Source organism: Corvus kubaryi, unplaced genomic scaffold (assembly GCF_017639235.1).
Source record: "Corvus kubaryi isolate FWS band 111438036 unplaced genomic scaffold, C.kubaryi_AGA036_p1.0 split3-131, whole genome shotgun sequence".
Classification (NCBI taxonomy): domain Eukaryota; kingdom Metazoa; phylum Chordata; class Aves; order Passeriformes; family Corvidae; genus Corvus; species Corvus kubaryi.
In genome coordinates this window covers 576810-603203 of record NW_024582083.1, presented here as the reverse complement: position 1 = coordinate 603203, position 26394 = coordinate 576810, and the positions used below count along the sequence as shown (strand labels likewise).

Sequence of the window (26394 nt, the reverse complement as noted above, 5' to 3'; positions counted from 1 at the left end):
GCGGCGCGGGCCCAATGGCGGCCGGGGCGCTGCTGGCGGGGCGGGGTGGTGGCTCTGCCCGTGGCCAGCCGCCGGCAGGGCCGCGCCGGGAGCGCCCATTAAACGCCGCTCGGGCGGCCGAGGTGGGAGGCGGTGATGGCGCTGACGGCGGAGAGGCGGCGGCAGAACCTGGACAACGTGAGCGCGGCGGGCGGGAGCGGGGCCGCGGCCGCGGGGGCCCCGCCCGGGTGAGCGGCCGGGCTGCCGCTGAGGGTGGGCGCCGCCGGGCGAGCGCCTCGTGTTCCTTGCCGTCTCTTCCTTCCGCCTCCTCCTGGGTGTTTTACGTCCCGGGCGCCCGAGGCTTTATCTGTTTCTTCCGGGGGGAGCCGCCGGCCCAGGCGCCTCCCCAGTGGCCCTTTCGGAAGTGAGGAGGCCGCCGCGGCCCCTCGCTCACCGCGCTGCCCCTCCCCAGCCGGGTTTGGAATAACCCCGAGGCATTTGGGCCTGGGATTTTTTTTTTTTTTTAGTCTCTAATCAAGGCTGCTCGTGTGTCTCCTTCAGGTTTTCTGGTTTATTTTTCCATAGGCAGGTCCTGTCAGTGCCATCTCTGGATTATGTGCTGTTCGCTGGCATGACCACGGCGTTTTTGTGTTTGTTTGGATGTTTCTCCCCGCCCCAGCTGGAAGCCTGTGTGGGCAAGGCTTGCTGGCTGTGGCTTGTTCCTGTCTGCCCTCCTCCTCCTCCTGGTGCTGGGCTGCTGTGGAAGTTGTCACATGCTGGAAGTGGATCAGGGAGCCAAGTGGCTGAAGCTTTAACCTTGTCCTGAGCAGCAGTGCCAAACAAGTCCATGTTTAAGGCGTTTTGGCTTTTGACAGCTCTGGTTTCAGCTCAGCTTAATGAAATGAAACCTGTGTTTGCTCTAGTTAGGATATTTACTAAATTGTTTTAATGTCTGCATGGGATCATCATATCCCATGCTTTAATTCCCCTCCTCTCCATTTTGTCTATAATAATACCTATTTGAAGAGATTATGTTATCTGGTTCTTCCTAATATTGGCTGTATTTTAGGATGCAAAGATGGATTGTAGCCAGTCTTGTAGAGAAAGTAGCATGGTCAAAGCTCTGATAAAGCTGTGTCTGTGAAGGAGTGCCCTGATCTCTCATGGTATTGCAGAAATGGTGAATCATTTGTTCCCATGAGACAAAGGATATTGTCCTAAGGAGAATTGCTGTGTTTGTGGGAGATGTGAGCTGTTAACCCTGCTATTGATTCTGTGATCATAAAATGGTTTGGGTTGAAGGTTCTTTAAATATCTATTTCCAACCCCCCTGCCATGGGCAGGAACACCTTCCACTAGACCAGGTTGCTCAAAACTCCATCCAGCCTGGCCTTAAACACTTCCAGAAATGTGACATCCATAGCTTCACCAGACAGCCTGTTCTAGTGTCTCTCCACCTTCATAGTAATGAATTTCTTACTGATGTGTAATCTAAAGAATAAGGCAAGATGCCTTGGCTGCTGGAGTGTTGGTCCTTGCTTTCAGAGCTTAAGATTGTACCTGGCCTGTGAAAACAGGCAAACGAGGGAGAGAGGTTATGTTTGCTCTCTTGCTTCTGGATTTTGTATCAGTGACATAAGAGGAGTGCCAGTTCTAAACATTTAGGTGTGCAGTAAAAGGTCATCTTACCAGGGAGGTATTTCAGTAAGGGTCATTTACAGTCAAAAACTGGGCTAATTAAAAAGTATCAAATAGCTGAGGGTGGTCTGTTCGCACTTCTCTGTGGTAGGGCAGGTGTGTAGTATTCACAGTTCTAAAATAAAACTGGTTGTTGACTGAAATAACCCTTGATGACTACTTCCTTCACTGTAGACAGTTGTCTGCAGGTGAAATAACACTGGGGGAGACAATCTACACTGTCCTCATTGACATGAAGTATAAACCTAGGTCTAATCCCTCTCTTCCTGTGCTAGTGTCTAGAAGGATGGTGTGCCTCACTTGTCTTGAGTCTTATGCTGCCTTCTCTCATGGCAAAGAGAAGTCCTCAGTTCATGAAACAGGAAATAGCCCAGAGGCCCCTTGTTACAGCAGAGATACTGTAACACGCATATATCAAACCAGGAGTCCCGTGGAAAAGAAATACATATGTGGACAGATTGTTGCTAGCAGTTTCAGAGATGTTTATTTCTCCAGCCGCATGGCCGGGGCTCTGCCCAGGAACTGTTCCAGTCACGGGACCAAGGGTCCTTCTGCCCGCGCAGGGAACACAAACCAACCAATGGGAACGAGGCTGAGCAGGGGCAGGGAAACCCCGTGTCTGTGCCCTCAGGGCCCCTCTCCCAGGGCTACACGGCGGGGGAGGGACCCCAACAGCCCCTGGCATGTCTGAATAGTCAGAAGTCTGGAGTGGGATGGGGTCTGCCCTTGTTTTGTTGCTCTGGGCTGTGGTTGGTATCACTGAGAAGAGCTGTCAAAACTTGAGTGGAACTCTTCAGTTACTTTATCTTCTGAGGCAAGGGACGTGTAACAAGACGCTAAGAGAGAAACTGTAGCAATTTTGGCCATCATGGTGCCTGTGTACATTTCACTTAATATGTATTGAATGACCTTGTCCTGGCCTGAAAGGAGCAGGGATGCACAGCTGTGGAGCAAGTTCCTTGTCCAAGGTTTTTCCCTCCACTCATAATTAGTTTTACCTTCTGCTTAGTAAAAGATACTACATTTGAGCCGTATGTGAAGTCAAAGACCTAATACTTGGCTCCAACATGACAAGGGTGGGCTGCATTCTCTCTAGTGTAGGCAGAGAACATCTTGCTCAGCACTTGGTAGCATCTTCTTCCCTCTGTGTACTGCTGCTTCTTTCTTGCCCAAGTTCAGTTCCGGTTTTGATATTTTGACATGTCAGTAGTATCAGAGGCTGAATCCCTCAGAACTGTTACAGTGCAGTTTTGTTGTTGCCTCCAACTGTAGTTGGACAGAAGTGAGAACAACAAAGAGTTTTGCAGTACCTGTATAAAGTATGTGAGAGAGATTTTGTCACTTTTTCTACTTTTTCCCGTAAATATACTAATGCTTCTGACATCTCTCGGGCTGAAGCTCAGATATTTGTAATACATTTTAAAGGCTAAAGTTCCTGAACACTCAGTGTGATACTAGGAAGTAGATTAGTATTGGATTCCTAAGGGACTGAGTTCTCACATAAAGGTATGGTGAGAGTTTACCTAGAGTTTAAGAGCTTGTCTCAAGATATTAACCTAGTGGGGTTTTTTTCCCCCCTCAGGGCTTGATTTGCTAACAGAAAATTCCTAGACCTTTGTACTTTACTTTTAGAGCTTACCTGTTGCTATTGTTTGCTCTCTCCTTCTGTTCTAGGGTTCCTTGGAAATAACACAGAGTTTGGAAGATGATCCTCTACTGGATGCACCACTTATTTTGTCTCATACATTGCATTCCCAGCTGAGGCCAAAATTTCATGCTATCCCAGTAGTTCTCCTTGCCAATTTCCTGTTGCTAATACATGTAAGTTTAAGAAGCATGATTTCCCTAAGAAAACTTGCTATCTCTCTTCTGAATCCTTACTGCTCCTGTGACAGAATTCTGATGATATGATAGGGAATTGCGTACACTGTTCTTCCAAACCAGTGAGGTCCCCTTTGCCAATACATTTTGATAGTGTATGTGTTATCAGATACTTGCTGCCTTCTCATTCTGGTTGTGACACATCTTGTTAGGAAGAAGAGCATTTTAAATAGTACTTCTTCTATGCTGTTGGAAATTTACTTAAAAAATAATATTACTGCTGTAGAAGTGCTATACTGGTTGTAGAGGGCTGATAGTTTTGATGCCGTGCCTTCTGAGAGCAAATGTAATTGCAGAGAGAAGGTAACTAAAAAAGTAAAGCTGGACTTGCTTAGGGGGTGTTGCATGGTAGTGGATGGAGAGAGAAATTAATCCAAGTGTAACTTCCTGTTCTCACTTCTGGAGGTTAAGAGCAAAAAAGCACAAATACTGAACAGTATCTAGGCATTTGTGGGGGTTGGTGGACAGAAGCAGAGAGAGTCCTGCCTAGTAATGAGTTTGTCCTTGATAAGCTGAAGAGGCTTGTCGTTGCTTGTGAGTGTGTGGCAGCCAGATACGAAGAAGGAAGGCTGAAGAGCTCTGAGCCTAAGATCTGACTGAAATAGCACTTTCATGCCTTTTAGGTGCATGGGTTAGCAGTGGACTTGGTAGTGTTAAGTAAATGGTGGACTTGGTGATCTTAAAGGGTCTTTTCCAACCTAGATTCTATGATTCTGTAGTACCAGTGACACGAGCTATTTTAGAGCTTCATTTGATCTCAAACAAAAAATAGTGTGCCCAGTGCTCTTGAAAACATGCTCTCTGCCAGAACCATGTACCAGCCTCTAAGGTCTTTCTTTGGGCAGCTGCATAAAGCTGTTCAATGTGCTTTAGCCTTCTAATTTTAGGAGTAGATGTTTTGCGGGCCTTGTAGTAGTATCAAGAAATGCTTCTCTGGCTGTCAAGTAGACTTAAGAAAGACTTTTGCTGTTCTGCTGAATAGACTACCAAAATGCCCAGTGGAAACCATGTATCCAGCTTTATTTTTATTCCCTTCCCCTACCAGAAGAACTCTGTGCCATCCCATTATAGAAGGCACTTGAAGTCTGCTATTAGTAATAGAGCAGTGAATATTTTTCTGCCAAGCCTTGGGGCTTTACTATCTACTACCATAGCTGATGCAGCCAAATATCTGTCACCCAGATCCTAGGAAACTGCTGCCTGTTCTTCCCCCCACCTTTTCCTCGCTCCTGCAAATGGAGAGAAGTGTGGGTAGGTTAAATGGGAAAACTTCTGTGGCATCTGTCAACACACTTTTTCACAGGTTGTCTCATTGCTATTGCTGAACCTGCTTCAGTGACTAGTTGGTCCTTGGAGCAAAATGGAGAAGTATCCTTTTCTGTTGGCAAAATAGCATTATAATTGCTACCTGGAGTGGCACTGTCTCTCTCACTGAAAAGATGGATAGGGAAAACAAGCTCGTTAGATTTCTATCCCCTATGCTTCTGCAAACATGCATTAATCTTGTGGAATATGGAGAGAGGCCAGACTGACTTCTGATGCACAGCCTGCCGGAGGGGTAAATGTCCTGGAGAAGTTAAGCCATCACAGTATTATACAGTAGAGCTGTAATGCATCTCTAAAGTAATTTGTATGTAACTTGGAGTATTTTTTCTTCATCTTCTGGTGCCAAGAAATGGAGCTAGGTAGCAAAATAGCTGCTGTGGTGCAGCTGCCTAGTTACATACAAATCTGGAAAGTATGGGTAGGATATGCTGGAGGGTGGTAGGACTGGATTTTTGAGTGCCTTTCCTTTTGCCAAGCCTTGCTTTTCTGAAGGCTTCCCATCAGGAGGCTGGAGAGCAATGTGAAGTGTACAGACTAGAAATAATTTCTTTATATTAATCCTGTCTTTCCTTAATCCTCTGTGTGTGTATGCATACACAAAATTGAACTTAAATACTACTCTTTGTAAGAATAACTTTTTGTATGTAAAAATATGTGAGGGGTGAAACACTTGTTATTGAACTGCGCAACAATGCAAGCAAAATATGTTTAATAAATACCACTCTAAATGCCAGCTTCCTGTTTCCTCTTGTATACACTATTGTGGTAGTTTAGTCAAGATGCAGTGCTAGGTCATTCCTGCTTGCATCAGTTTAATATAGCTATTTTATGTACTAAAATGCATTCCTAACTCCTGGAAGGAGTAGAACTAAATGTGTCACTATTGCAAAATGGCAAACCAAACAGTAAACAGATCAAATAAAATAGCTGAGTTATTCTTAGCTTTGTAAGAAAAGAAGGTGCTAAAATAATAGATTAAACAAATGATAAACCTTCCTCTTATTTAACTACTTAATCTAGCTACTTAACCTATCTCAGGATAATATGGTTTTATGGGTAATGTGGAGTACACTCCTATTTTGGTTTGGGTTTTTTTCGTTCCACCTTCTATCCTATCTGTCCTCTGTACTGTCTCTTTTAGGTATTGACGATTGTGTGAAAATGATTCCCCTTTTTTGCTTCCTCCCCAGCTGCCTAACTCTGGTCACAACCAGAGCAAGCTAAGGGCAGTTTGTCTCAAGAGTAATTAAGTCATTCTGAAAAGTTAATTTTTGTGAAGAATGTTGCTTGACGAAGTACAGAAATAGGAAATATAAGTTCAAGAGGGTGGAAAGGGGGTGGTGGGATTTTAAATATTCGTAGAACTACATATGGAAACAAAGGGAACAGATGAAAATTGGGTGCTTTCCTCCATCTTTGGTTCTCTGTGCTGTTTCTGTTAGTTATGACATGCAGAACATCTGACACCTTTTTTTAAGCTAAGTGTATTAGAACTATTAGACATTTGCAGACTTGAGGCAAATAGATTTTTTTGTTGTTGTTGTTTTGTCTATAGAAGCTCTCAATTTACTTCTGTATTGGTGGGAGTTGTTTTTCTTTACAATTCTGTTTTAAAAATATTCCTGTTCTGTAGAATGAACCAGGATGAGAAAGTATAATATTATTCTTGCTCATTAAATGAACACAGTAGAGGAAATATTTTCTGTGGCAAAACTCTATAAGTATTAAGAAAGCCCTGTGTGTATACATGTACCACAGGTAATATACATGTACCACAGGTAATATGCATCCACAACTTTGCCTCCTAATTGGCCGAAAGATTGCTGATGCTGAAAACTTGGAGAGGAGTCTAGAACACAGGAGAAGTTATGGCATAATGGCAGTAGTCTGAAAGGATAAGTATACATACAATCTGACTATAAATGCAGTCTGACTGACAATCTATCTGGTCATTCTGACATAAGTAAAAAGGTAAAATGGAAAAATCTGATAGTAAATACACTAAAGAATTATTACCAATTGGCAAAGAGGCCTACTCAGGGTTAATAATTCACTTTAAGTTACTATGATGATTCACTTTTCTCATGTCAACCTGGAGACTATCTTCAATGGCTGTAGTAAAGGGTGGATTTTCACTTAGGAAATGTCAATTTAAGGAAACATAGACTGTACCAATAAGATAAGAGCCTGTCCCACAGAGCAGTATTAAGTGTAATTGAATGAGTCTAAAAAGATGTGATTTTCTTTTATAGGAGCATGTATCAAGTTCTCCTTGAAGTAAAAAAGCATAGTAAGGAGGGTCCAGAAATGAAATAAATTCACTATGAAGAGTTGAGGAACAGTGAAATTGACTTAGTAGAAATTCTGGGAAGGGTGACAATTACCAGGTCTGTTCTGCTGGAGACTGGTTGTCCTTCCTGGAAGTCAATCTTACTACTTAGCAATTTCAGTCATCTGTATGTTCCCAGAGCGGCATGTCGTGGTTGTAGCAAGTGTCTAATGTTTTATATGTTACCTCAACGCTAATTAAATCAATTCAGAAAGTAATGCATAATGAATAAACTACATAATCCTGGTTTTGTGTTGCAGGTTTTTTTCATATATAGAGCTAAATGTTGACTTGAAAGATTTTTCTTTCTTCCTTTCTCTTCCAGGTTGCTTTTGTTGTTCTAGCATTTTTAGCGGCTATGTTTTGTTCTTACCCCAATCCAAACCAAGATAAGTGCCCTGGAAACTACACTCACCCACTTAAAGTGCAGACTGTCATAATAATTGCAAAAGTAGTTCTGTGGGTTCTGCATATCTTTTTCGAACGGTATGTCCAGCACCACCACAGCGGAGTCAGAAGAAGAGGTTACTTCTCCATACACCGATCAACAAGGCATCTAAAAAGGCTTCCACTGCTGATACACGCCACAGGTTAGGTGAACTTGGGTTTTTTTCTTTATGAAGTTTTAAACTGTGACACAATAGAAGACTGAACAGCTTATATGTAATTTGTATTATATATTATGAACTTCTGAAAACCTGCCTGTGAGCACTTACAAATTATATTTTAGTTAGATGAACCTCTGGAGTGATCTTTCTTGTCTGCCAGATAGAGGTTGTAAGGAACTGTAGTGCAAAAATGCTCATGCATCTAAGGTTGAGTAAAACATTTAGTCATTAGCATTTAGTCTTCAGCCATAAAATATTCAGTCAGCAAGGTCTGTGTTTGACTGCTAGTGATCTTGATTGCATATTCATTTGTTTGGGTGAATATGTGGTAAGACTGCTAGTCCTTCCAGGAAGTGTGCTGCTCTTCTCTTTCAAGCTCAGCAATTCACATAGAAACAGATGAATTGCTTGTTGCTTAACTGAATTCAGTGAAAATAGCCGATTTTCTGGTCTTCATTGGGCTCTGTGTAACATTCTGCTCTATTTCTGATTGGCTTTTTCAACTTTGTATGGACAAAAGGTGGCATATAGGAGTGATTTAACTCTATATTTTTAAGTTGCATCACTGGCAAGTTTAGCTGTAAAGTGTTGGTGAAACTAACTGGTGAAACTTTTCTACAAATCACTTCCAAATCTGAAATCCATCTAACTTAAGGGGATTTTTCCCACAAGTAGCAGTGGAAAAGGGCAGAGTGATGGCTTTTACAGTATTTCACCTCTTATAATCCTGGAGTAGATTTTTTTTTTCACCAGAATTAAGGAGTGAAATAGTCCTGTTCTATATAAAAACCTGCCTTTTTTTCCAGAGAGTCCCTAAAAGCGCTAGTCAGCTTGGTAAATGCACAACACTTCAGGCTCTGGCCACTAGATAGAGCTCTGAAGATGTAGAAGTGTTTGGAATGCAGTGACAAAAGCAAGCTACAGGAGGCTTAAGGATGCAAAAGGACTATTTCTTCGTGTTGCAGTGTAATCTGCAATACTTAGCCCTGCTTTCAGTCTTGGAGCCCAGTTCTCCCCTGCTAGACAAACTCTGGACATTTGTGACTGTTCAGGTGCAATCAGGTGTGTGCTGTAGAATTTTGATCATCTCTTGTTCTGAAGGTAGTTCTTCCATTACTGCAAGCTTCCTGCCATGGTAATGACTGCTGATACCACTTCTTTCACTTGACTGACACTGAAGGAAAGAGAACTGCACAGTTCCCTAGCTATATGAATAGTCTTTATAAATTTAGTACTTTACCCAGACACTGGTTATAACATTTTTACAGGAAGGAAGAGAACATTTCACACTCAGCGTCAGAAAAGAGGGTGTATAAAGAATTAAAAATGCTTTTTAGGTCTGTAACTCAGTATTTTTTCTCCTTGATTAATTGTACTCGTTCCCATTAAACTTTCAGTAACGTTCAAGTATTAAGATAATAGCTGGGCAAGTGGAAGCCTATACAAATAGGCTTTGAAAGGAAGGTGTTTAGGTTTTTTTGCTCTTTTAGCCTAATTTAAATATATTTTAAATCCACTACTTGAAGGAAAATACTCCCTCATTTTCAGCTGACTGATGTGATCTCTTAGGAATTGAAGGAATGGGTAAGATGGATATCATCAGCAAAGCCAGAAACTGTTTAAACCCCTGTACATGTTTTAGGTATTTCTAGTGTGTTTCTTTGACTCTTGTTTTTTAAGTCAGAAGAATCTATAAGAAAACTTATCATTGTCTACCATTACAGTCATATGCTGAATTTAAACTTTATTGTGCTACCAGCACATATAAACTTGCATGTTAAGGAAATTAGCTGTAGGGGCAAGTATGGTATGAAATGGAAAAGCATTACTGAAATGTTGCAGCATAATGCAGATACTGGGGATGAGAAAGTATTAATTTATTTTCAATAGCTAATAAGATTAGTATGTCTGTAAAATATAACATTTGTTTTCTAGGTAATACAGCCCTGCTCTTGATTCTGTCAGTGCAGCATTCCTTTCCTGATCACAGTAAGGTGTACCTGTATCTTATCCTGGGAGTCCTGAGCCTGGAGATGATTAGTTCCCTGACATGCTTAGTGATTTACACAGGTGAGAGAGGCAAGCGTTGCCTTCTTGTGTGAGATTCATTATAGCTGGTACTCAACTGTTTTGTTTGCCCTCACTGTAGTTCACTTGGGGTGCCCCAAGGTATATTTAACTGCCATTATAAATACAGAACGATTCTGTGCTTGTAGAAAGAGAACTAAGGCAAATCCAAAACAAATTGGGAAAGGTTGTCAAGCTTGATTTGGTTCCAAGGGCTGCTAAATGAAAGCTCCATGTTATCTCAAAGCTGTTAATCCAGAGAAGTGGCAATAAATGCCTAATTGTTTCCAAAAGTATGCTGGGAACAGGTTTGTCCGTTTATCAGTGTTTCTCAAATGCATGCACCACAAGCTGTGAAGCAGTAAGAGCTGGCTGGCTTAGTCAGAACTGCTTCTGGGATTTACATGTGGGGTTTGCATACCTGATCGTGTGATTGTGCCTTATCCAGCCTCGTCCTCTTTCCCTGGTCCCACCCCAAAGGCTTTGGTTTCTCTTTGACACTAGAATGGAAGGTTTCTTCTAATATTTAAAAGAGGCATGGGTTCTGGAAGCTGTGATTGTATCAAAACAAGATACTGCTTTATAAAACTGTGAGGCTTTGCTTTGTGCAATCACTGTTGGTTTGTAAGGTTGTCTGCTTTAGGTTTGGTGTAACTTAAGGAGACGTGATAAAACACTTGCCTTTAAACTTTTCAAAACTGTCTAAAATGTTGATAAATAAATGCTTAAAAGAAAACTTTGGTATGTTCATAGTAATGCAATGGCACACAGAGAAATACTGCCAAGTAGTTTGTTCATCTAGGAAATAAAATCTGTTCTTGACTCTTCTGCAACAGCATGAAAAATGCACCAAAAAATAAGGTCCCAGCCCTAAACTATGTCCTTGTCTTACAAGTGTGCATAAGCCTGAATACTGCAGGCTTGTCAGGCTTTCCCCTGAATGGCCCAGCATGGCTCAAGTAGACTGACTGTCCTCTGGAAGAATAAAGGCAGTGATGAGGGAATGCAATCATGGCACTCCTAGAAAACTATTCTAAGAATGCTGGAGATCATCCCTTCTTTGCATACGCATACTTACTTTCCTGGGAAACTTGGGAAATAAGAGATAAATTGTAAAACTTTAATAGAATGTCAGGAATTCCAGAGAAATGCTATTTCTAGCCCTGAGGCCTGCTGGAGCTCAAAGAACTGTATTGTGTGTCTCTTACCTTGACCAAAAAGGATAAGTGCAAGAAAGATGACCTTCATAGTAGTAAGATCTGAGCCTGTACTTCTGTAAGAACTCTCAAACTATTTTTCTGCTTATTTGTCACCAAAAGCATATTGTTTCCTGACTTGTACTGTGCCAATTCCTGTGACCTTCAAATTCATTAACCAGTGTATACAGGGAAGTTGTGGGGTGCAGTGTTGTGCTTTCCAGCTAAAAGAGGCTTGAAGAAGGGTCCAGTGAATCCTGGAACTAAGGGGAAGAGTTGCATTGCTAGGAAGGAGTAAGGCAGTGTCTTTTAGCAACAGCTACCTTATCTCCTGAGCAGCTGCAAATCAATGTAAAATTCATTCTCTAAAGCTTGGTGTACAAAATTAGGGTTAATTTTCATGTGACTTTACACCTGCTGCAAGATGAGGAAGACCTCCAGTCACCCTAGGTTGCTTTTTCCAGTGGGTAGTGTAATTTATTTTCTTGTTTTCCATCCCAATGCTTGTTGAGGTAGGCTGGGAGACTCCTTGCAGGTCTGTCTTGTCTGTAGTGTTGGGTTTTAAAGTTTTTCAACATTTTAATACCAAATTAAGTCTGTACTGAGGCAAAGCAAATGTGTTTGGCCAATTTGAAAATACCCTGACAATCTGTAATAATAATGACATTCAGATGGGTTTTTTTCTCTCAGAGCAGACTATGTGACTGGATGGAAGCATGAAGCTTCTTTAATGGGATAGTTTTAAGGGCAGCTCTCTGCTGAGGTTTAGAGTTCCCCTCTTCAAGGCAAGCACTTAGCAGATGCTGCTAAGATAGTATCAGCTGAGGAACAATGGGGAGACTAAGGTAAATTTACACTAAAAACTACTAACCCACCCTTTTTCGTATTAGCATGTTACGCCTAAATTTTGGAGAGAAGGCAGCATCAGTTCACACATTGTTTCTGCACAGTGAAATAATTATTTAACTATTAGAATGAGACATAAATGCTTATCTGTAGAAGGTTCATGTACCTGACTTACTTTCCATTAAATAATTCTGTCCCACAAATCTAGGACTACCTGATTGTAATTCTAGGTATTTCCTCTTGCTTGTTGGAGCTGTTTATGAATTGTATGGTAGTCAATGTCCTGTGAAGGACTACGGTCTTCCTTAAGATTATCTCCATGCAGGAGTGTGTGTATATAGCTGTAGGATGCAGAGGCAGAGATTCAGAAATCTACAAGGAATTGCTGTGATTGACCTATAATAGACTTGGCATATATAAATCGTTCAAGTGAGGTAAAAGTGCATGGAATGAAGTATGATACAGGCAGCTCTAAATGTCAGCTTACTATTCTAAGTTTTTTACTGCTAGGATAGGGGAGTAAAGCTTTAAAAGACTTACTAAATATATGGATTTAATTACTTTCTCACATACTTCTAATATCACTTGAATAAAAGACCAACATTCCCACAAAAAACACATGTTGAGAATTCCACATCCATTCCTTTGTGGTTTTATTTGTAGAGAAATACCATAATAGAAATAACTAACCTTTGAGCCTAACTTGCAGTTAACCTCTGGAGGGTCTTAGCATTGTTTTAGCAGGGTGGCCTGTAATAAACCCCATCATACTACTGACTTGTAAGGACACTCCTCTGCTGCAGTAGTGTGGATTTCTCACAGAGCTGGATTGTAATGTTTTTCATGGCATTAGATGTATTGTTTCACAAGCAGCACTAACTGCAGAGTTCTGAATGCATACTCTGGATATTTTGATATTTTCTCTGAATCAGGATCTGACATTGAATGACTTTAAATATTTTCAGCTTCCTTTTTGAAATAATGCAGAGGGTGCCTACAACTTTTCCCACCCATCCCCATTCTACATCTGTTAAATTTAGCCTTAAACTTTATTCGCAGGTGCCCAGGAATGACTTCTGGGTTAGATAGCCAAGACTGCTAGGTTCACAATGGCTTTCTGTAGCAAGTCTGCCCTAGTCTGAGCAGGCAAACAAGCTGCTGCTTCATTGCAGCTAGTCTAGTTAAACTAGTATTTTTGAAGAGCTTAAACTAGGAGTTCTGAACCAGCTACCAGTACACCACTTCTTACAAATTTTTTTATGGCATGCTGCTGAATTTATGGCCTGAATTTGGAGACTGAATCTTGGTACCCTCTAAAAGGCAACTAAGGTTTCACCCTCTCTTAAATGGCAGATTAAACTTTGCAGATGTTAAGCAGCATGTTCAAGGTTCCCCATTCAGGTCTTCTAAGCAGCAAGACTGAGGGGAGTAAAAGAAGCAAACCAATGAATCAATCAACTTGCCAAACTATCACTGACTTACAATCAAAGCAATTCCAGAAATGAGTAGAAATAGATTCTGCTTTTGCTTTCCCTCTTTCCCATTCTTCAGATTCCTTTACTGTCTTTCCATCTCCTATCCTAAGGTAATCTTAGGATCATCTGTTACAGATTTTAATAACCTAGACTTTGGTGTGAAAGCGCTCTTTTTTCCCTCACTTTCCAACTAATTTATAAAGCTTTCTTGCAGTGAAAATAAGCAACTTCAATCGTGCCAAGCCAAGACCTGACATAATTGAAGAAGAAAAGATGTATGCCTACCCTAGTCACATTACCTCAGAAGTTGGATTCAGGTAAGAATTTTGAATTCATTTTGTGCTGTGTTCAGCTATGGTATATAGGTAACACTAGTGTAATTGCATGATTTCCTGTAGACTTCCATGTAAATTGTAAACCTGTCAGCTAAACCAGAGGTGGGAATAACAGTTCTGAAGCAAACTATGCATAAGCCCCCCATTTTAGATGCACAGATGAGATGCAGCAGTCTTGTACTTTCTCCATAGTAAGTGACTGTGAATCTCTAATATAAATAACTGTGTTTAATCTGGTTTAGTTAATTTTATATGGGGTTTGAGGAAAGATACTGGTGTCTTACACTGTTACTTAAAGTAGGCCTACAGAAGCCTAGCTGCATCAGCCAGTTTTTTCAGGGAAGGAAATATATTGTGGGCAGTTGATAGACAAAGAAGAAAACTTTGTAGCTCTGTTCTGTGCCAGCATTTGGACATGAGAGTCTAGCAATGGATTTGGAATGCATTTTGAGTTTGGGAAGTAACTTTTAAGGTGTGGAGGGCACTTAAGGAGTAAGGAAGGTCTCAGTGGGCATAAAAGCTGTCCAACAGTAACTGAAACTGTCCCAGGCACCAAGACTTATTTTTTGTTTGTTCTTTGTGTACCTTCCAACTGCTCAAACATTTCCCAGTTGCTGAAATCAGTCTGGTATGACTTGACAAAAACTAGTAATTGAAAGTAACATGGATTTCTGTATAAGAATTGAATAAGAGATGTTCTACTATACTATGACTTGCTTCTATATGTGCTGCCTTCATGAAAGATTGACTAATGAGAGATGACTAATACTTTGGGACTTCCCCTGGTGTCGCAAATGCAGCATGCACATGCTTTTATGGAACTTGGAAGTAGATGTCCAGGATACAGGAAGGATTTAGAGTTGCCTTGAATTTTGATACTGTGTCTGACTTCCATTTTGATATAAAAACCATAGTGATTGCATGGTGGACCTCATTTCTTTCTCATTCATCTTCTCCCTTGAGAAATTCTCAAATGCCCAGGGAATGTGTCTGCAACAATGACCAGCTGAGGAAAAGACTCTGCTTATTTTTGATTAAAGAGTGCAAACTTCCTGTGAGAACTAATTGCAAAACCGTTATTTTAATTTAGCTCTATACAACTCTGACTCTCTTTCCCTTGAGAGTTAACATCTATTGAAAAGTGAATCCTGTCAGCCCTTCAGCTGACCTTGTTATAAGAATGTTTTTTGAATATCCTGACCTCTGCAACCTGAGCTACTGATCAGGAGCCTTAAGTTGGTAGTGCTCATTACTGGTTAAGGTTGCAAGTTTTCTGTTTACAAAACTTGTGCTCTTTACTTTTCCCAGTTTAGCTACAGTAGGTTTTTAATTGGACCTAAGCTTTCTTCCACTCAATATCCTTCTCAGCACTTTCTAAGAACTATGAAACAGGCAGTGTTCCTCCACAAAATGCTGTAAGGCTGAAGAACAACTTTCTCAGCTCTAAGATGCTCACAAGTGTACTGAGAGGGCAGATCCCAAGTCAGCTGAGAAGAAATAATATGTAAGGAAAGAGTAGACTACACTCAGGCATTGGTACTTCATCTTGCTGTATTTTAAAAATTCCTAATTAGATTTGACAAAATTCTGCACTTTGACAGACTTTTTTTTTTTTTCTCAGTTAACTGGGCTTTACTTAAATGTTGCAGTGTTACTATCAGAGTTAAAATGAGGAATATCTGAAAGTTGGATGTATTTTAAGGGGGTGGGTAGTTGTACATGATGTTGTAGATCTGAAATAGCACAATGTTTTGGTACTGATGCTGTCATGGTATGTAACAGATATTGCTGTATATAGTAGCATATCATGTATGCTACTCCAGGTAAATCAAGAGATTTCTGTCTTAAACAGCTTATGATCTCCCACAGCTGAACAACAATACTATGCCTGCTCAAAACAAGCTTCCTAATATGTGTGGGAAAGATTCCATGGCTTTTGCTACAGTTCTAGCATGTTGTCCGTCTTGGTTTGTTAAACAGTAAGGTCCTCACTCTGTAAGTGTCTAGCAGGAAATACGTAACTCAGTTGTGTATACATGACATGAAGTTCAGCCAAACTTTTTCTTCCTGCCTTCTCATGCAAAATAGAGTAAAACCTAAAGGTGTTGGAGATTGCCTCTTCCCTCAAAAATTAGTTGATCCCAGAAAAAGTGAAATTAAAGGAAACAACTGTTTAAGTATGTGTTAATTAGCTCTGACATTTCACATATTGGAAGACTGCTGTCACTTACTGAAACCCGTATTTACTTTTGTTACTTCAAGGGAAAATTCCAGTTTAGAAGAGATAGTTGAGAAGCAAGGAGATGTAATAGAGTATCTTCAGCGACACAATGCACTGCTCAGCAAGAGACTGTTGGCATTAACTTCTCAGCAAATCAAAACTTAACAGCATTTGGAAAACTGCTGCTGGAGCTCTGGAGGGGAACATGAAGTGATGTAATATCCAGACTGAGTTATACAGATGTGACTCTTCTTCAATCATCTTTCATGTTTTGAAATAGAAGTTAAGCTGGAACAATAAGCTCTGCATACACTATGAGCCTATTACAGCTGGACACTCTGGCTCTCTTCAAATCATCAGTTCTGGAAAAAAGTTCTGCAGCTTCAAGGATTTTTAATTCCTCATAAGTTGAAGTTGGACCTCACTTAATGGTTTAACTTTGCCCAGTTGTTGCTGTTATTTTATACTGCTGTGTAACCTTTAAGCTTCAGGCTACCAAAGTATTTTATATTTCTGGAGTACAAATTTGTTGTCTAGAAAAATCTGACTCACTAAGGGATGTATTTGCAGTTTCTATTGCTGAAGATGAGACTAGATGTGTTCTGTCACTGATTCCCTTTACTTCCAGGGAGAGAGGTGGTATACTTCAGTCATCCAATACGGATACTTGTTTTCTAGATGCATCTCCTTTTCTCCTTTGTCAAGAAAGTGGAAAAATTTGGCATCCAACTTAGGATTATAAAAAAGTGTGGGTGCCCTAAAAGTGCAAATCTCACATATAAGTTTGTGGTACAAAACCATGCAATGATAAGCAATTGTTCCAAGTTCTGGCTTTAAAACTTTAAGAGGGATCCTCAGGGCTGATGACTATCCCATTACTAGGAGTTTGTGTTAGTAACAAGATTCCAACTCTGCCAACTGAACTAACAGTGCAAAAATACTTGAGCATAAGCACTTCCATTGATCTAGTAACTAACTTGTGTTGAATGCTTTTAAAGGTGCTGTCAAAAATGCCTGTTACATACTTGCTCTTTACTTTGGAACTTCAAAAAACGTCACCATCTTGATTCAAAAGCTGAAATGGTGTATGTGGGGAAGTGGAAAACAGCAGAAGACAGCAAGGTCTTTTAGAAGTTGAAGAAACAAGAATTCTTGGTTTTAATTTATGGTGAATTAAGGCTGGTGAAAGAAACACTTCGTTCTGGGTACTATTTTGTCTACCAGTGTAAACAAAGAATTATTTTAAAAGCCAATACCTCTGTGGGGATAGGGTAATCACTAATCAAAACTGGGAAGAAGACTCTCAAGAGGAGTGGTCTTGCAGTTGAATATAAGAAAGGAAAATTAATTCATCCTACTTTGGTGTTAGGGCACAACTTTAAAAGTAACTAGACTAGTGTGCAACAAATATGGGGGTTGTCTCATTCAAAGGAAAACAATAAATATTGGAGGTTTTGCTGCTATCCAACATTAGACTGTTCTCCTTAACTGTTGTTTTTTGAAAATGCAGCCAGAATTTTATAGCATACATGTAAGGAATAAAGTTATTTGTTTTTAGAACTTGGGTTTTGATGTGATTGTGTATGTCAATTTATATAATTTCTATGAAAAGCGGTAAAATGTGACTGTGAAGTTCATGCACAATAAATGCAACCAAGGAAGAGTGTGAATTCTGTTATTTCTAAGCTCATGTACGTCTGGTTCCAACAGGCAATTTGTGCAGATTTTTCTGTTATGCTGAAGTTCTCACAGCAGTGTTGGCACTTAAAACTAGCAAAAACTAGCCAAACAAGGATAGCTGTGCACTTGTTTTGAAGCTTTAAGTTAGTTTTATTCCCCTTTTTGGGTAATGTTTTTTGCATCATGCTTCAGACTTCCCCCGCTACTTGTGTTTCTTTTCAGCACAGAGAAGTAGGCTGCATAGTGTAGCAGAAGCGGTTTCCTTTGTTTGGAAGTCATTGCTCAAACCTTCCTCCTCTCCTCTCTGACTTCTCAAGGTAAACCTTGGATTAACCAGTAGTGTTGACTTCTGTGGAACATGGTAGCTGGAAAGGAAAGCAAGTGTGGTTTGCTGTGTGCAAACATGTACATCTTTTGCCCTTTAAATGTTACCTTTCCTAAATATGCAAGTGATAACAAATGATAACTTTTAACAACCACCCACCCCTTGCACCAGTTTTATATCTTTATCATACTCTCAACTCTCTCTTGTTTTCTTAGTATCTTTAAGCTTTTTCTTTGGGCACGGTGGGGGCTTTTCACATTTGTATGGGCTCCAACCAGAAGCTGATAATCTTAACGACTCACCCTGAACATTTGAACCTCTGGCCATGCTAGAGCTACAGAGAACTGTCAAGTAGGAGCTGCTGCTGTGTGTGGCAGCCCCAAGCCCCTTGTCTGCACCAGATAGTCGAGGGCCAGCTGTGGCCCTGTTTGGAGGCAGGAACACTCCTGAGCCCCCAGGTTCCCCTGTGCTGCCTGCCCCAGTGCATGGTGTGGCATTGCTGGGTGCTGGGGGCCTGGGTACCTGCCTCCCCCGGCCCCCACCCTGCCCATGGCTGAGCCCCCTGGTCTACAGAAAGTGACTGCAGAGCTGCTCAGGGAGGCTGTGTGCAATCAGCTACTTGAAATGCCAAGTGAAAGGGGTGAATGGCTGCTGCTGTGCAAGGAAGATGAAGCTTAGCTGTGACCTTGCTGTGTCTGACATGCCACAGTGCTAAATTGAACAGTGAGTCCTAATTGTTCTGGTTCTACTGCATCCTGCTTATCAGACACCTCTGCTGCTGCAAGGTTGGCTGCTGGGGTGGCCAGTGGCATCCATCCCCAGTGCTGCAGCCTGGGAGTCTGTCCCTGCAGTGTCAGCGCCTGCTCACAGGCTGGACTGTACGGCTTGATGTAAAATCCATGGAGTGCTGTGCACGCAGTAAGCACTGGAGCATTGGGTCCAAGTTTCAGGTGGGAAAAAAGTACTGCTTTGTGAGCAGAGGGGTTTGCATGTGCTCTGCTGCAAATCAGTGCTTTGCTAACCACCAACACAGCCCTGCTCGGGTGAGGTGTGGCAAACCTGTGACTCTGAACAGCTGAAGTGATGCTCTTTGTGTAACTATAGCTGCTGAAACTAATCGATATTTGCAGGTCTTGGTAAAATCTACTGGATTACAGCTGGGGCAGCAAGAAGATAACGAAAATGAAGGAATGTTTCCTAATATGTGCTACAACTCTACATTAAAATAAAAATTAAAATAAGGTATTCTGGTTTTTTATCCTCTTTTTCATGATTCAGTGCTACCCCAATAATTTTTTTTCTGTAGAAAACAAATATATATGTTTTTTAGGTCTGAGAAAAGTATTTCATACCACCTAAGGAATATATTTGTGGTTACCTGAAAAATGTTCACATTGTGAGGTTTTAATAATTTTTAGATGAAGTGCTGAGCTGTGCTAAGTATATTCTGTACACATGAAAGAAAAGATGTGATGATCTCTTGAGAGTGTACATCTTACATGAGAGAAAACTCTCCGTCAGTATTTCTGTTTTATCTTTCTGAATTGCTCATGGTGGATATTCTAAATAAAGACTTCAGTATTTCACTTCACAAGGGAAATCACTGATTGTAAAAGATTTTAACAGGATCTTCTTGCTTTAAGGTTCTACACTAACATGGAGTTAAGCAGGCTTGCTCTACTGCAAGTCATTCTTAACCTAAAAAACAAGGTTGCAGCAAGGACCAGAGACTTGGGCAAACAGTCTGAACAGGTAACTCGAGACATGGAAAAGCACCTTCAGCCTTGGAATGAGTTAGGCTTTCAGGCATTCTTTCTAAGTAAAAGCCGTGTTGCCCTCTTTGTGCTATTGGAGTGTTTCCCACTTTGCACAAATATTGTGCAGCTGGTCCCTAGCAAGAAAGAGAAAGGCCACTGGAGTAGTGAGAGATTAGTAGGCTAATTGTACTTGTCTGATGATAGACATTTGCAACTTACTTGCCATGCAGTGTTTCTCCTGATTGATGTCAATAAATATCTTATGTGACCCTTAGCAAAATCTGGCTTTGTGTAAACACTGAGATATTTATAGCATATGTATGTGGCGTAAGGGAAATATTTCCAGTCTTTATTCTCCTATAATTTCCTTTTTTCCATACTGGAAAGGGAAGAGGTGAATTGTTTATTATCCTTTGGGAACATACTAAACTGCTGTTTCTCACCAAAGTGTTCCATTTACCTCCGTTTCCTGCTGACCTGCTGTTACAGGACTTAACGAAATGTACTTTCAAATTAAATTTTCATTTTTGCCATGTTACAGCTATGTACAAGACAAGGAGTTAATTCAAAGTTCTAGAAACCCACGTTTTGCCTTTCAGAATTTGAAGTCTTAATCTATCTTGGGGTCAGGTCTTGTTAAATCGCATCCATGCAAACATCAATTCTGACTTTGAGTAGACAGCAGTTTGTACTTGTGTAATTTGTACTTGTGTATCCTTTAAGCATACACTTGTTCATGCACAGGGAGAGCTCAGTCTGTTCAGCTGTTGGAGCACCGTGTCCAAATGCTTCATGTTTGTAGATGTGATTGCACCGTTATCATGCAAAGCTGTTTCTACCACGAGTCTTACGTTATGCACATCAAATCAAAACAGTTTTAACAAAGTCAAATGCAAATCTGACTTTAATCAGAATTTTGCATTTTTAGACAGACAGAAAATGTCAGGAAAATTTTTCCATGATTAACTATCATTTATTTGTGTCAGAAATTGAGTAAAAATTTTTTACACACTGATTCTATATGAACCCACAGGGAAAATAGGCAAGTTCTCAATTTCCTTTAGATGCTTTGCTTTTGACAGCTGAAGAATACAGACTTTGAGGAGTGTACAAGGTTTATTTCAAATGAGATATTATCTGAAATGTATACTATCGTTTTACAAAATATACAATCAATCATCTGGTTGATAAACATATCTATCGAAGTTCACAATCAATGCCTTTTTCAAAGCAAATTTTATGGTATCAGCATGCCTTTGAAGAACAGATATTTAGAATAATTTTGTAGACTGACAATGGGCTTCCTAGGGCGCTGCTTTATTTTTACTTCAGTGAAGGAACATGCATATATAGCTTTCTGATAGATACATTATGTTTTTCTTGCGAATTTGTTGAAGTTAATTGAATAATTATGGTTATATAAAATATCCAGTGCCACAATAGATCCATTTACTCATTCATAGGATATAACTGTTAAATAGCTACTCTTCACTTTCCTTGGTTTCCCACACTCTTTACCTGTACTTCTAAACAGAGATAGCCGGGGATACATATCAAAGCCAAGTTAAATAAATAATTAAAAATACAGATATAAGTGGTAGAACTCCTCTTTGGAAAACTGCTTTTTTTTTCAAGACTGCAAAGGTTTATCTGCAGGACTGTTTGTTGGTTTAGACAAGTTTGACCATCTTTTTATGATGGTTTTACACAACTCCAGAACTGTGTCTGATGTTATACTTAAATTTTTTTTCATGTAGAAAAATTTGTAACTCCTGTTACAAGTAAGGTTTCAAGTTCTTAGATATAAGGGGTTACATACAGACACAGATTAGAAAGTTTCAGCTATCCAGTTGCTGTTTCATTTATTAGAAACCATATGTTGCGAGAAAAAAATTATGATACTGGATTTAAACCACAACATTTCTGATCTTTGATCATCTTTATATATTTTATAAAAAATGTTGACATTTCAAGTCTAGTGCAATGACTTAAAAATCTGCGTATGTTTTATTTTCAGGTTTGTTTTAGTTGTGCTAATGCAAGGGCTATCACATTTTCCTTTATATGTAGGTATGTAATTTCTGCTGATATAAAAGGCAGATGTGAAGCATATATTTTTAAGAACAAAACTCAGACTAAAGTCAGATGTATTCTTGACCTCCAGTGCTGAAAAGAACAGCCTGTTTTCTGTTTGAAGTACTCATTCATTGTAGTGCCATGTTCAAATATCCCATTCATTTAAATTACAGGAATAGAGTGCTATGCAACACTGGGGCTGACCAAACAAAGGTTTCTTTTCAATGGTCTATTTTTATGCTCTATTTATAATACTGTAGCAGGTATTTTAGGAAAACTACTATTAAGCGAATAGCTCTGTAGTACTGAATTTTCAAGTATGTTTTAACTGTCTGGTTTGGCAGCCCAGTTAAGAAAACAAATGATAGGCTTTGCAATCACAGCTCCTTAGACAGGAGCTTGACCTTAAGGCCTGGCTTGAGAAGTCTGAGTTATCAGTTTTGCATGACCCTTGGCTAATCTCTTATCTCTGTGTGCTTCAATTCTCTATCTATAGAATGAGGGATAACACTCTCTTTGCTTTCTTATATTGTAAACTCTTACTATGCTTAGTATACATGAAACCAGTAGGACCACTAGTGTGGTTCTGACTTTGATACTATTACAGTAATGCATTCTATGTTATTATTAAGAATTCCATAAAGATGTAATGTTAGATGTTAAAACATATATATGTATATATTATTAATATATAAAAATATAAACAAAAAATGGACTTTCACCGTTCCATGCTGTAGTCTGATACTAGTCCATCCTAAACATTGCTGCCTGAACTGAGTATTCAACAGCACTTCCAGTTTCACTTGGTCTGAACATTATATACCATCAAGAGTGCCCTTGGACAGATCCTTCCTTCTTACTACCACTGGAAATCCAGCTCAAGTACCTGATGTTTGATTTGATCTTTAACTTTCACTACTCATTGTGAGAGCCAAATAATTTACAGGGAATGATTCAACCAGGTAAGTTCATGTACATCCCTCATCACCACCCTTTCACCATCACCACTTCCTAGGGTGTGAGACAGGGGCCTTTAGTCCAGGTCCAGTAGAATGTGACAGACAGGACTGCTGAAGATGGGGTTGTGGTAGCTGTCAGGTCAGCTGTTGTTGATCTGGACTTTTGACAAACTTCTCTTACCAGTTAAACTGTTGCTCCTTTAAAACACTGAAAAGTCCAGTATGAAGTTGCTGGGGGAAAAAAAGAAGAAAAGGAGAGAAATATTAATGAGAGATTTAGTAGTCTAAATTACTCTCATACAAAACAGAATACATTATTTATGAAACATGGATGAAATTTGGAGTAACGTTTCTTAATTTGGAAATTTCAGCTACAAAGTTTGAGGAAAAAAAAGACAAAAGCAAGAAGGCTGCTAATGTAAATTTTTCTGCCTTTCTTTTTGTCCCGTGTTTTGCATATGGAACTGATGAAAAATCAAATTCAATCTTCTCATTTCAAATGTTGTGAGAGGCTGCTATGCTCATTTTAGTTTCCAACCACTAGTTGAAATTCAGACTTAAGGGTGCATCCTGTTTGCATCTGCAAATAGCTTTATCCATATGTATAACTCCACTGAGATCAATAAGATTACTCATGTGAGTCAAGTTACCCAGGCATGTAAATATTTGCTGAATTTGGACTAAAACTGGAAGGGAATGTAAACGTAGGTGGTAAATCCTACTTAAGATAAAGGATAGCACCCACAATGACTGAAGTTAAGAGAGTTGGTTCAGGTGCCTGTCTCCCCTTACACCCTAGTCGAGGTTTACTGAGTTCTAAACAGCTTTATAAAGCAGAAGGATCTTTCGCTAAATGTCTACAAAACGTATTATGAATTAGTAAGTACACTGTTTTGTTAGGTCATTGACTTTTGTTACAAGAAATCAGCTCCCCAGGGAAAAGGAGATAACATTGAAAATACCTTTTATCTTGATATTCCATGGGGAAAGGAATTCTAGTGTACATGTATAATGCAGCTACTACAGTCTCAAGCAAAATGCATTCATTATATGAGGCTTCAGAGCACATTACAGAAAATGCAGATGCTTTCTGCACAATCTCCAGATATGGATGCTGAATGGGAGGAAAGGGGTTTAAATTTACTCTTCTTAGGAACTGAAGCAAACCATTTAGAATTGATTCAAGAAGTCGCTGAGCCTAAATTTCTCTGTCCCTCTGTCCATTTAGTCTCTGCCTGCTGAGTGAATCAATCCAATTGCTTATCTCTTTAGGTTTATGCTTAAACTGGTGATGGAATATCATTTAATCTGTGTCTTGTTTAAATGTAGCAGTGACGAGACATGGCATTCAGTAGTAAAGCATCCTGCTGGCATGTCCTTCTTTCTACTTGCACCTCAATTCTGCCACTCAGTATGCAGCCCATCTGAGATTCAATTTGAGATATGGTAATGTTTTTTTCAACCTCACAAACTTGCCAGTTTACCATCCCATATGCACATTCCACGTGTTTATAGGCCAGCACTATAGAGTGGAATGGTACCCTTTTGCATGGCTGTTTTGGGAGTGGTGTAGGCTCTTTTCAGCAAGGCAGTTTGTGCATTGACAATATTCTTGGTACAGGGCTGTTAAAAGTTTGACTTTAGTCTCCTTTTCTCCTTTTGCAAATAAAAACATCTTGGCTCTACAGAGTGCAGATTCTGCCACCATTTATTTAGGATGCTGTCATGCCTGGGGCTACAACATTATTTTAATATATAATGAGTTTCAAAGATGCAAAACTACTGACTGCATGTTTTATTCATTCTTAAATTGCAAAGAGCGTCTGGTTTCCTTTTGATGCCTACCCTATTAGCATATGCTACCTGTGTGCTTCTGCAGTCACTTAGTATTTGAATGTATATGCCCTCATCAGCTATAAAGCATTAATGTTTTGCACTTGTATAGCCTTTCATCCGAGGAGCCGAAAGTCTTTTGCTGACAATGATTAAGAGTTACAGTCCCCTTTGAAGTGCGTGAATGCTACTACCTTCATGTTACTGACGGGCAGAGTGAGGTGACTTCGCCCTGTGTTCCAACACGGTGGAAGTGTCAGCGCTTGCAGCCCCGGAGCATCCCCTGCAAGTGCCGCTTTGCCCAGCCCTTACAGTGATAACACTCCTTGCCCCGCAGCTTTGCCAGCAGCCTCGGAGGGCAGTGTTCGGCCCGTTTAGCGGGCTCACTTGTTTCTCACCACCCCACGACGGCATTTGGCGGGGGTGGGGAGTGGCCCGGGAGGGGGAGAAGGCGGCAGAGGCCGGCGGGACCCGCGCCCCAGCTCCGGGGCAGCGACCGCCCTGCCGTGCGCAGCTCCAAAGCCCCGTTTCCAAACCAAACGAAGGGAGCCCGGGTGCAGCCACGCCTCGCGCCCTGCTCCAAAGGCAGGTGTGAATTGCCAAGGGTGCTCACTGCGGGCAGCGCGCTGCGCCCGGTCCGGAGCGGCCCCGCGGGCCCGGCCCACACGCGCGGAGTTACCTGGGCACGCTCCGCCGGGGCTCAGGGGAAGGGCACCCTGGAGTGGAGCGGCATGCAGCGCCGGTGGGAGCAGCCGTGCCGGTGGAGCTTCCTGCGCAGGGCCAGGTTGGCTGCGGAGAGAGAGAGGGAGGGAGGGAGGGAAGCGGGACGTGAGGGAGGCCGCCGGCAGTGCCTCTCCCCGGGACGGGACGGGCCGGCCCCGGCGCTCCCCGGAGCTACCGGTGCCCGTGGCCCTCTCGTGCCGCCGGGGCTTCCCGGTAGCCAGACTGCAACAGTTGCCCACCTTGGGTCCCTATTTATCCCTGTCCCCCACCCGCCTCCCCGAAGTTGCCAGACTCCTGGGATAGGGGAAGCATCCTCTCCCGCTGCCGCTAGAAGTAGCGATGAAGCGCCAGGTCCAAACTCACCCCGGAGGTCACAAACCGCGTGTTGGACGCGGTTAGACGAGCACGCCGGAGGTGCCCATGGCGGGCACGAACCCACGCTCCCGCCCCGGCACAAGCATCACGCTGAGGCATCGCCTACCTGGCCGCTGTCCGTAGGCTGGGAGGAGGCTCGCCAGGAGCACGACCACGATCCAAAGGAACAGCTGGAGTCTCATGTCTGCAGTCAGGGCAGAGGCGCGCTCTGGGGGGTGTGTGTGTGCGTCGACGAGGAAATGCACGCAGAGCCAACCGCGGGGCCGTGAGGGGCCGGCAGCGCCCGCAGCCCCTGCCTGCTCACATGCCAGTGACAGGCCGGGGAGCCAGAGCCTGCCGCCTCCACCGGCGGGGTTAATGACCAGGCAGAGCCAAGGTTCCTGGGTTGCACTGCGGTCTGGGCCTCCCTCTCTTCCCTTCTCCCTTTCTCTCTCTCTTTTTCTGTCACTCCCCCTTATTTTCCATAAGCAAACAGCGCAGGAATGAAAAGCCCGTGTAAACAGCAGCTCCTGTCAATGCGTAGGGGCAAGGAGCCTCTCGAACAATGCGGCCACTTCACTTTAAATTCAACCCGGCCAGGAAAAAAACATATGTAAAACAAGCCTCGATGTTCCCTCCCCCATTTGCAACTGTTTAAACTTTGCATTGCCCATATTGGTCCCACATGCAGACACCAATGGCAGGGGCAGGAAGTGCCCCCCCGAC

The 26394-nt window shown here is 41.5% G+C and overlaps 2 protein-coding genes across 3 annotated transcripts; one reads left to right on the top strand and one right to left on the bottom strand.

Moving 5' to 3' along the window:
* The first annotated feature begins 12 nt into the window (after positions 1 to 12).
* TMEM192 (transmembrane protein 192) lies at positions 13 to 17631 on the top strand. 2 transcript variants are annotated; one of them, XM_042014869.1, is made up of 6 exons: positions 13 to 227; positions 3352 to 3498; positions 7539 to 7803; positions 9757 to 9891; positions 13620 to 13722; positions 16003 to 17631. In XM_042014869.1, exons 1-6 carry the CDS (start codon positions 15 to 17, stop codon positions 16124 to 16126), a joined length of 987 nt encoding a protein of 328 aa, XP_041870803.1. In that variant the 5' UTR covers positions 13 to 14; the 3' UTR covers positions 16127 to 17631. The 2 variants fall into 2 exon arrangements, with proteins under 2 accessions (XP_041870803.1, XP_041870805.1); XM_042014871.1 differs by having other exon boundaries at positions 45 to 177.
* A 2978-nt stretch (positions 17632 to 20609) lies between these two features.
* APELA (apelin receptor early endogenous ligand) lies at positions 20610 to 26190 on the bottom strand. Its single transcript, XM_042014872.1, has 3 exons — positions 25796 to 26190; positions 25271 to 25380; positions 20610 to 22989 (listed from the first exon to the last, which is right to left on the bottom strand). The coding sequence occupies exons 1-2, from the start codon at positions 25869 to 25871 to the stop codon at positions 25292 to 25294; spliced, it is 165 nt and encodes a 54-aa protein (XP_041870806.1). The 5' UTR covers positions 25872 to 26190; the 3' UTR covers positions 20610 to 22989; positions 25271 to 25291.
* Positions 26191 to 26394: the final 204 nt, after the last annotated feature.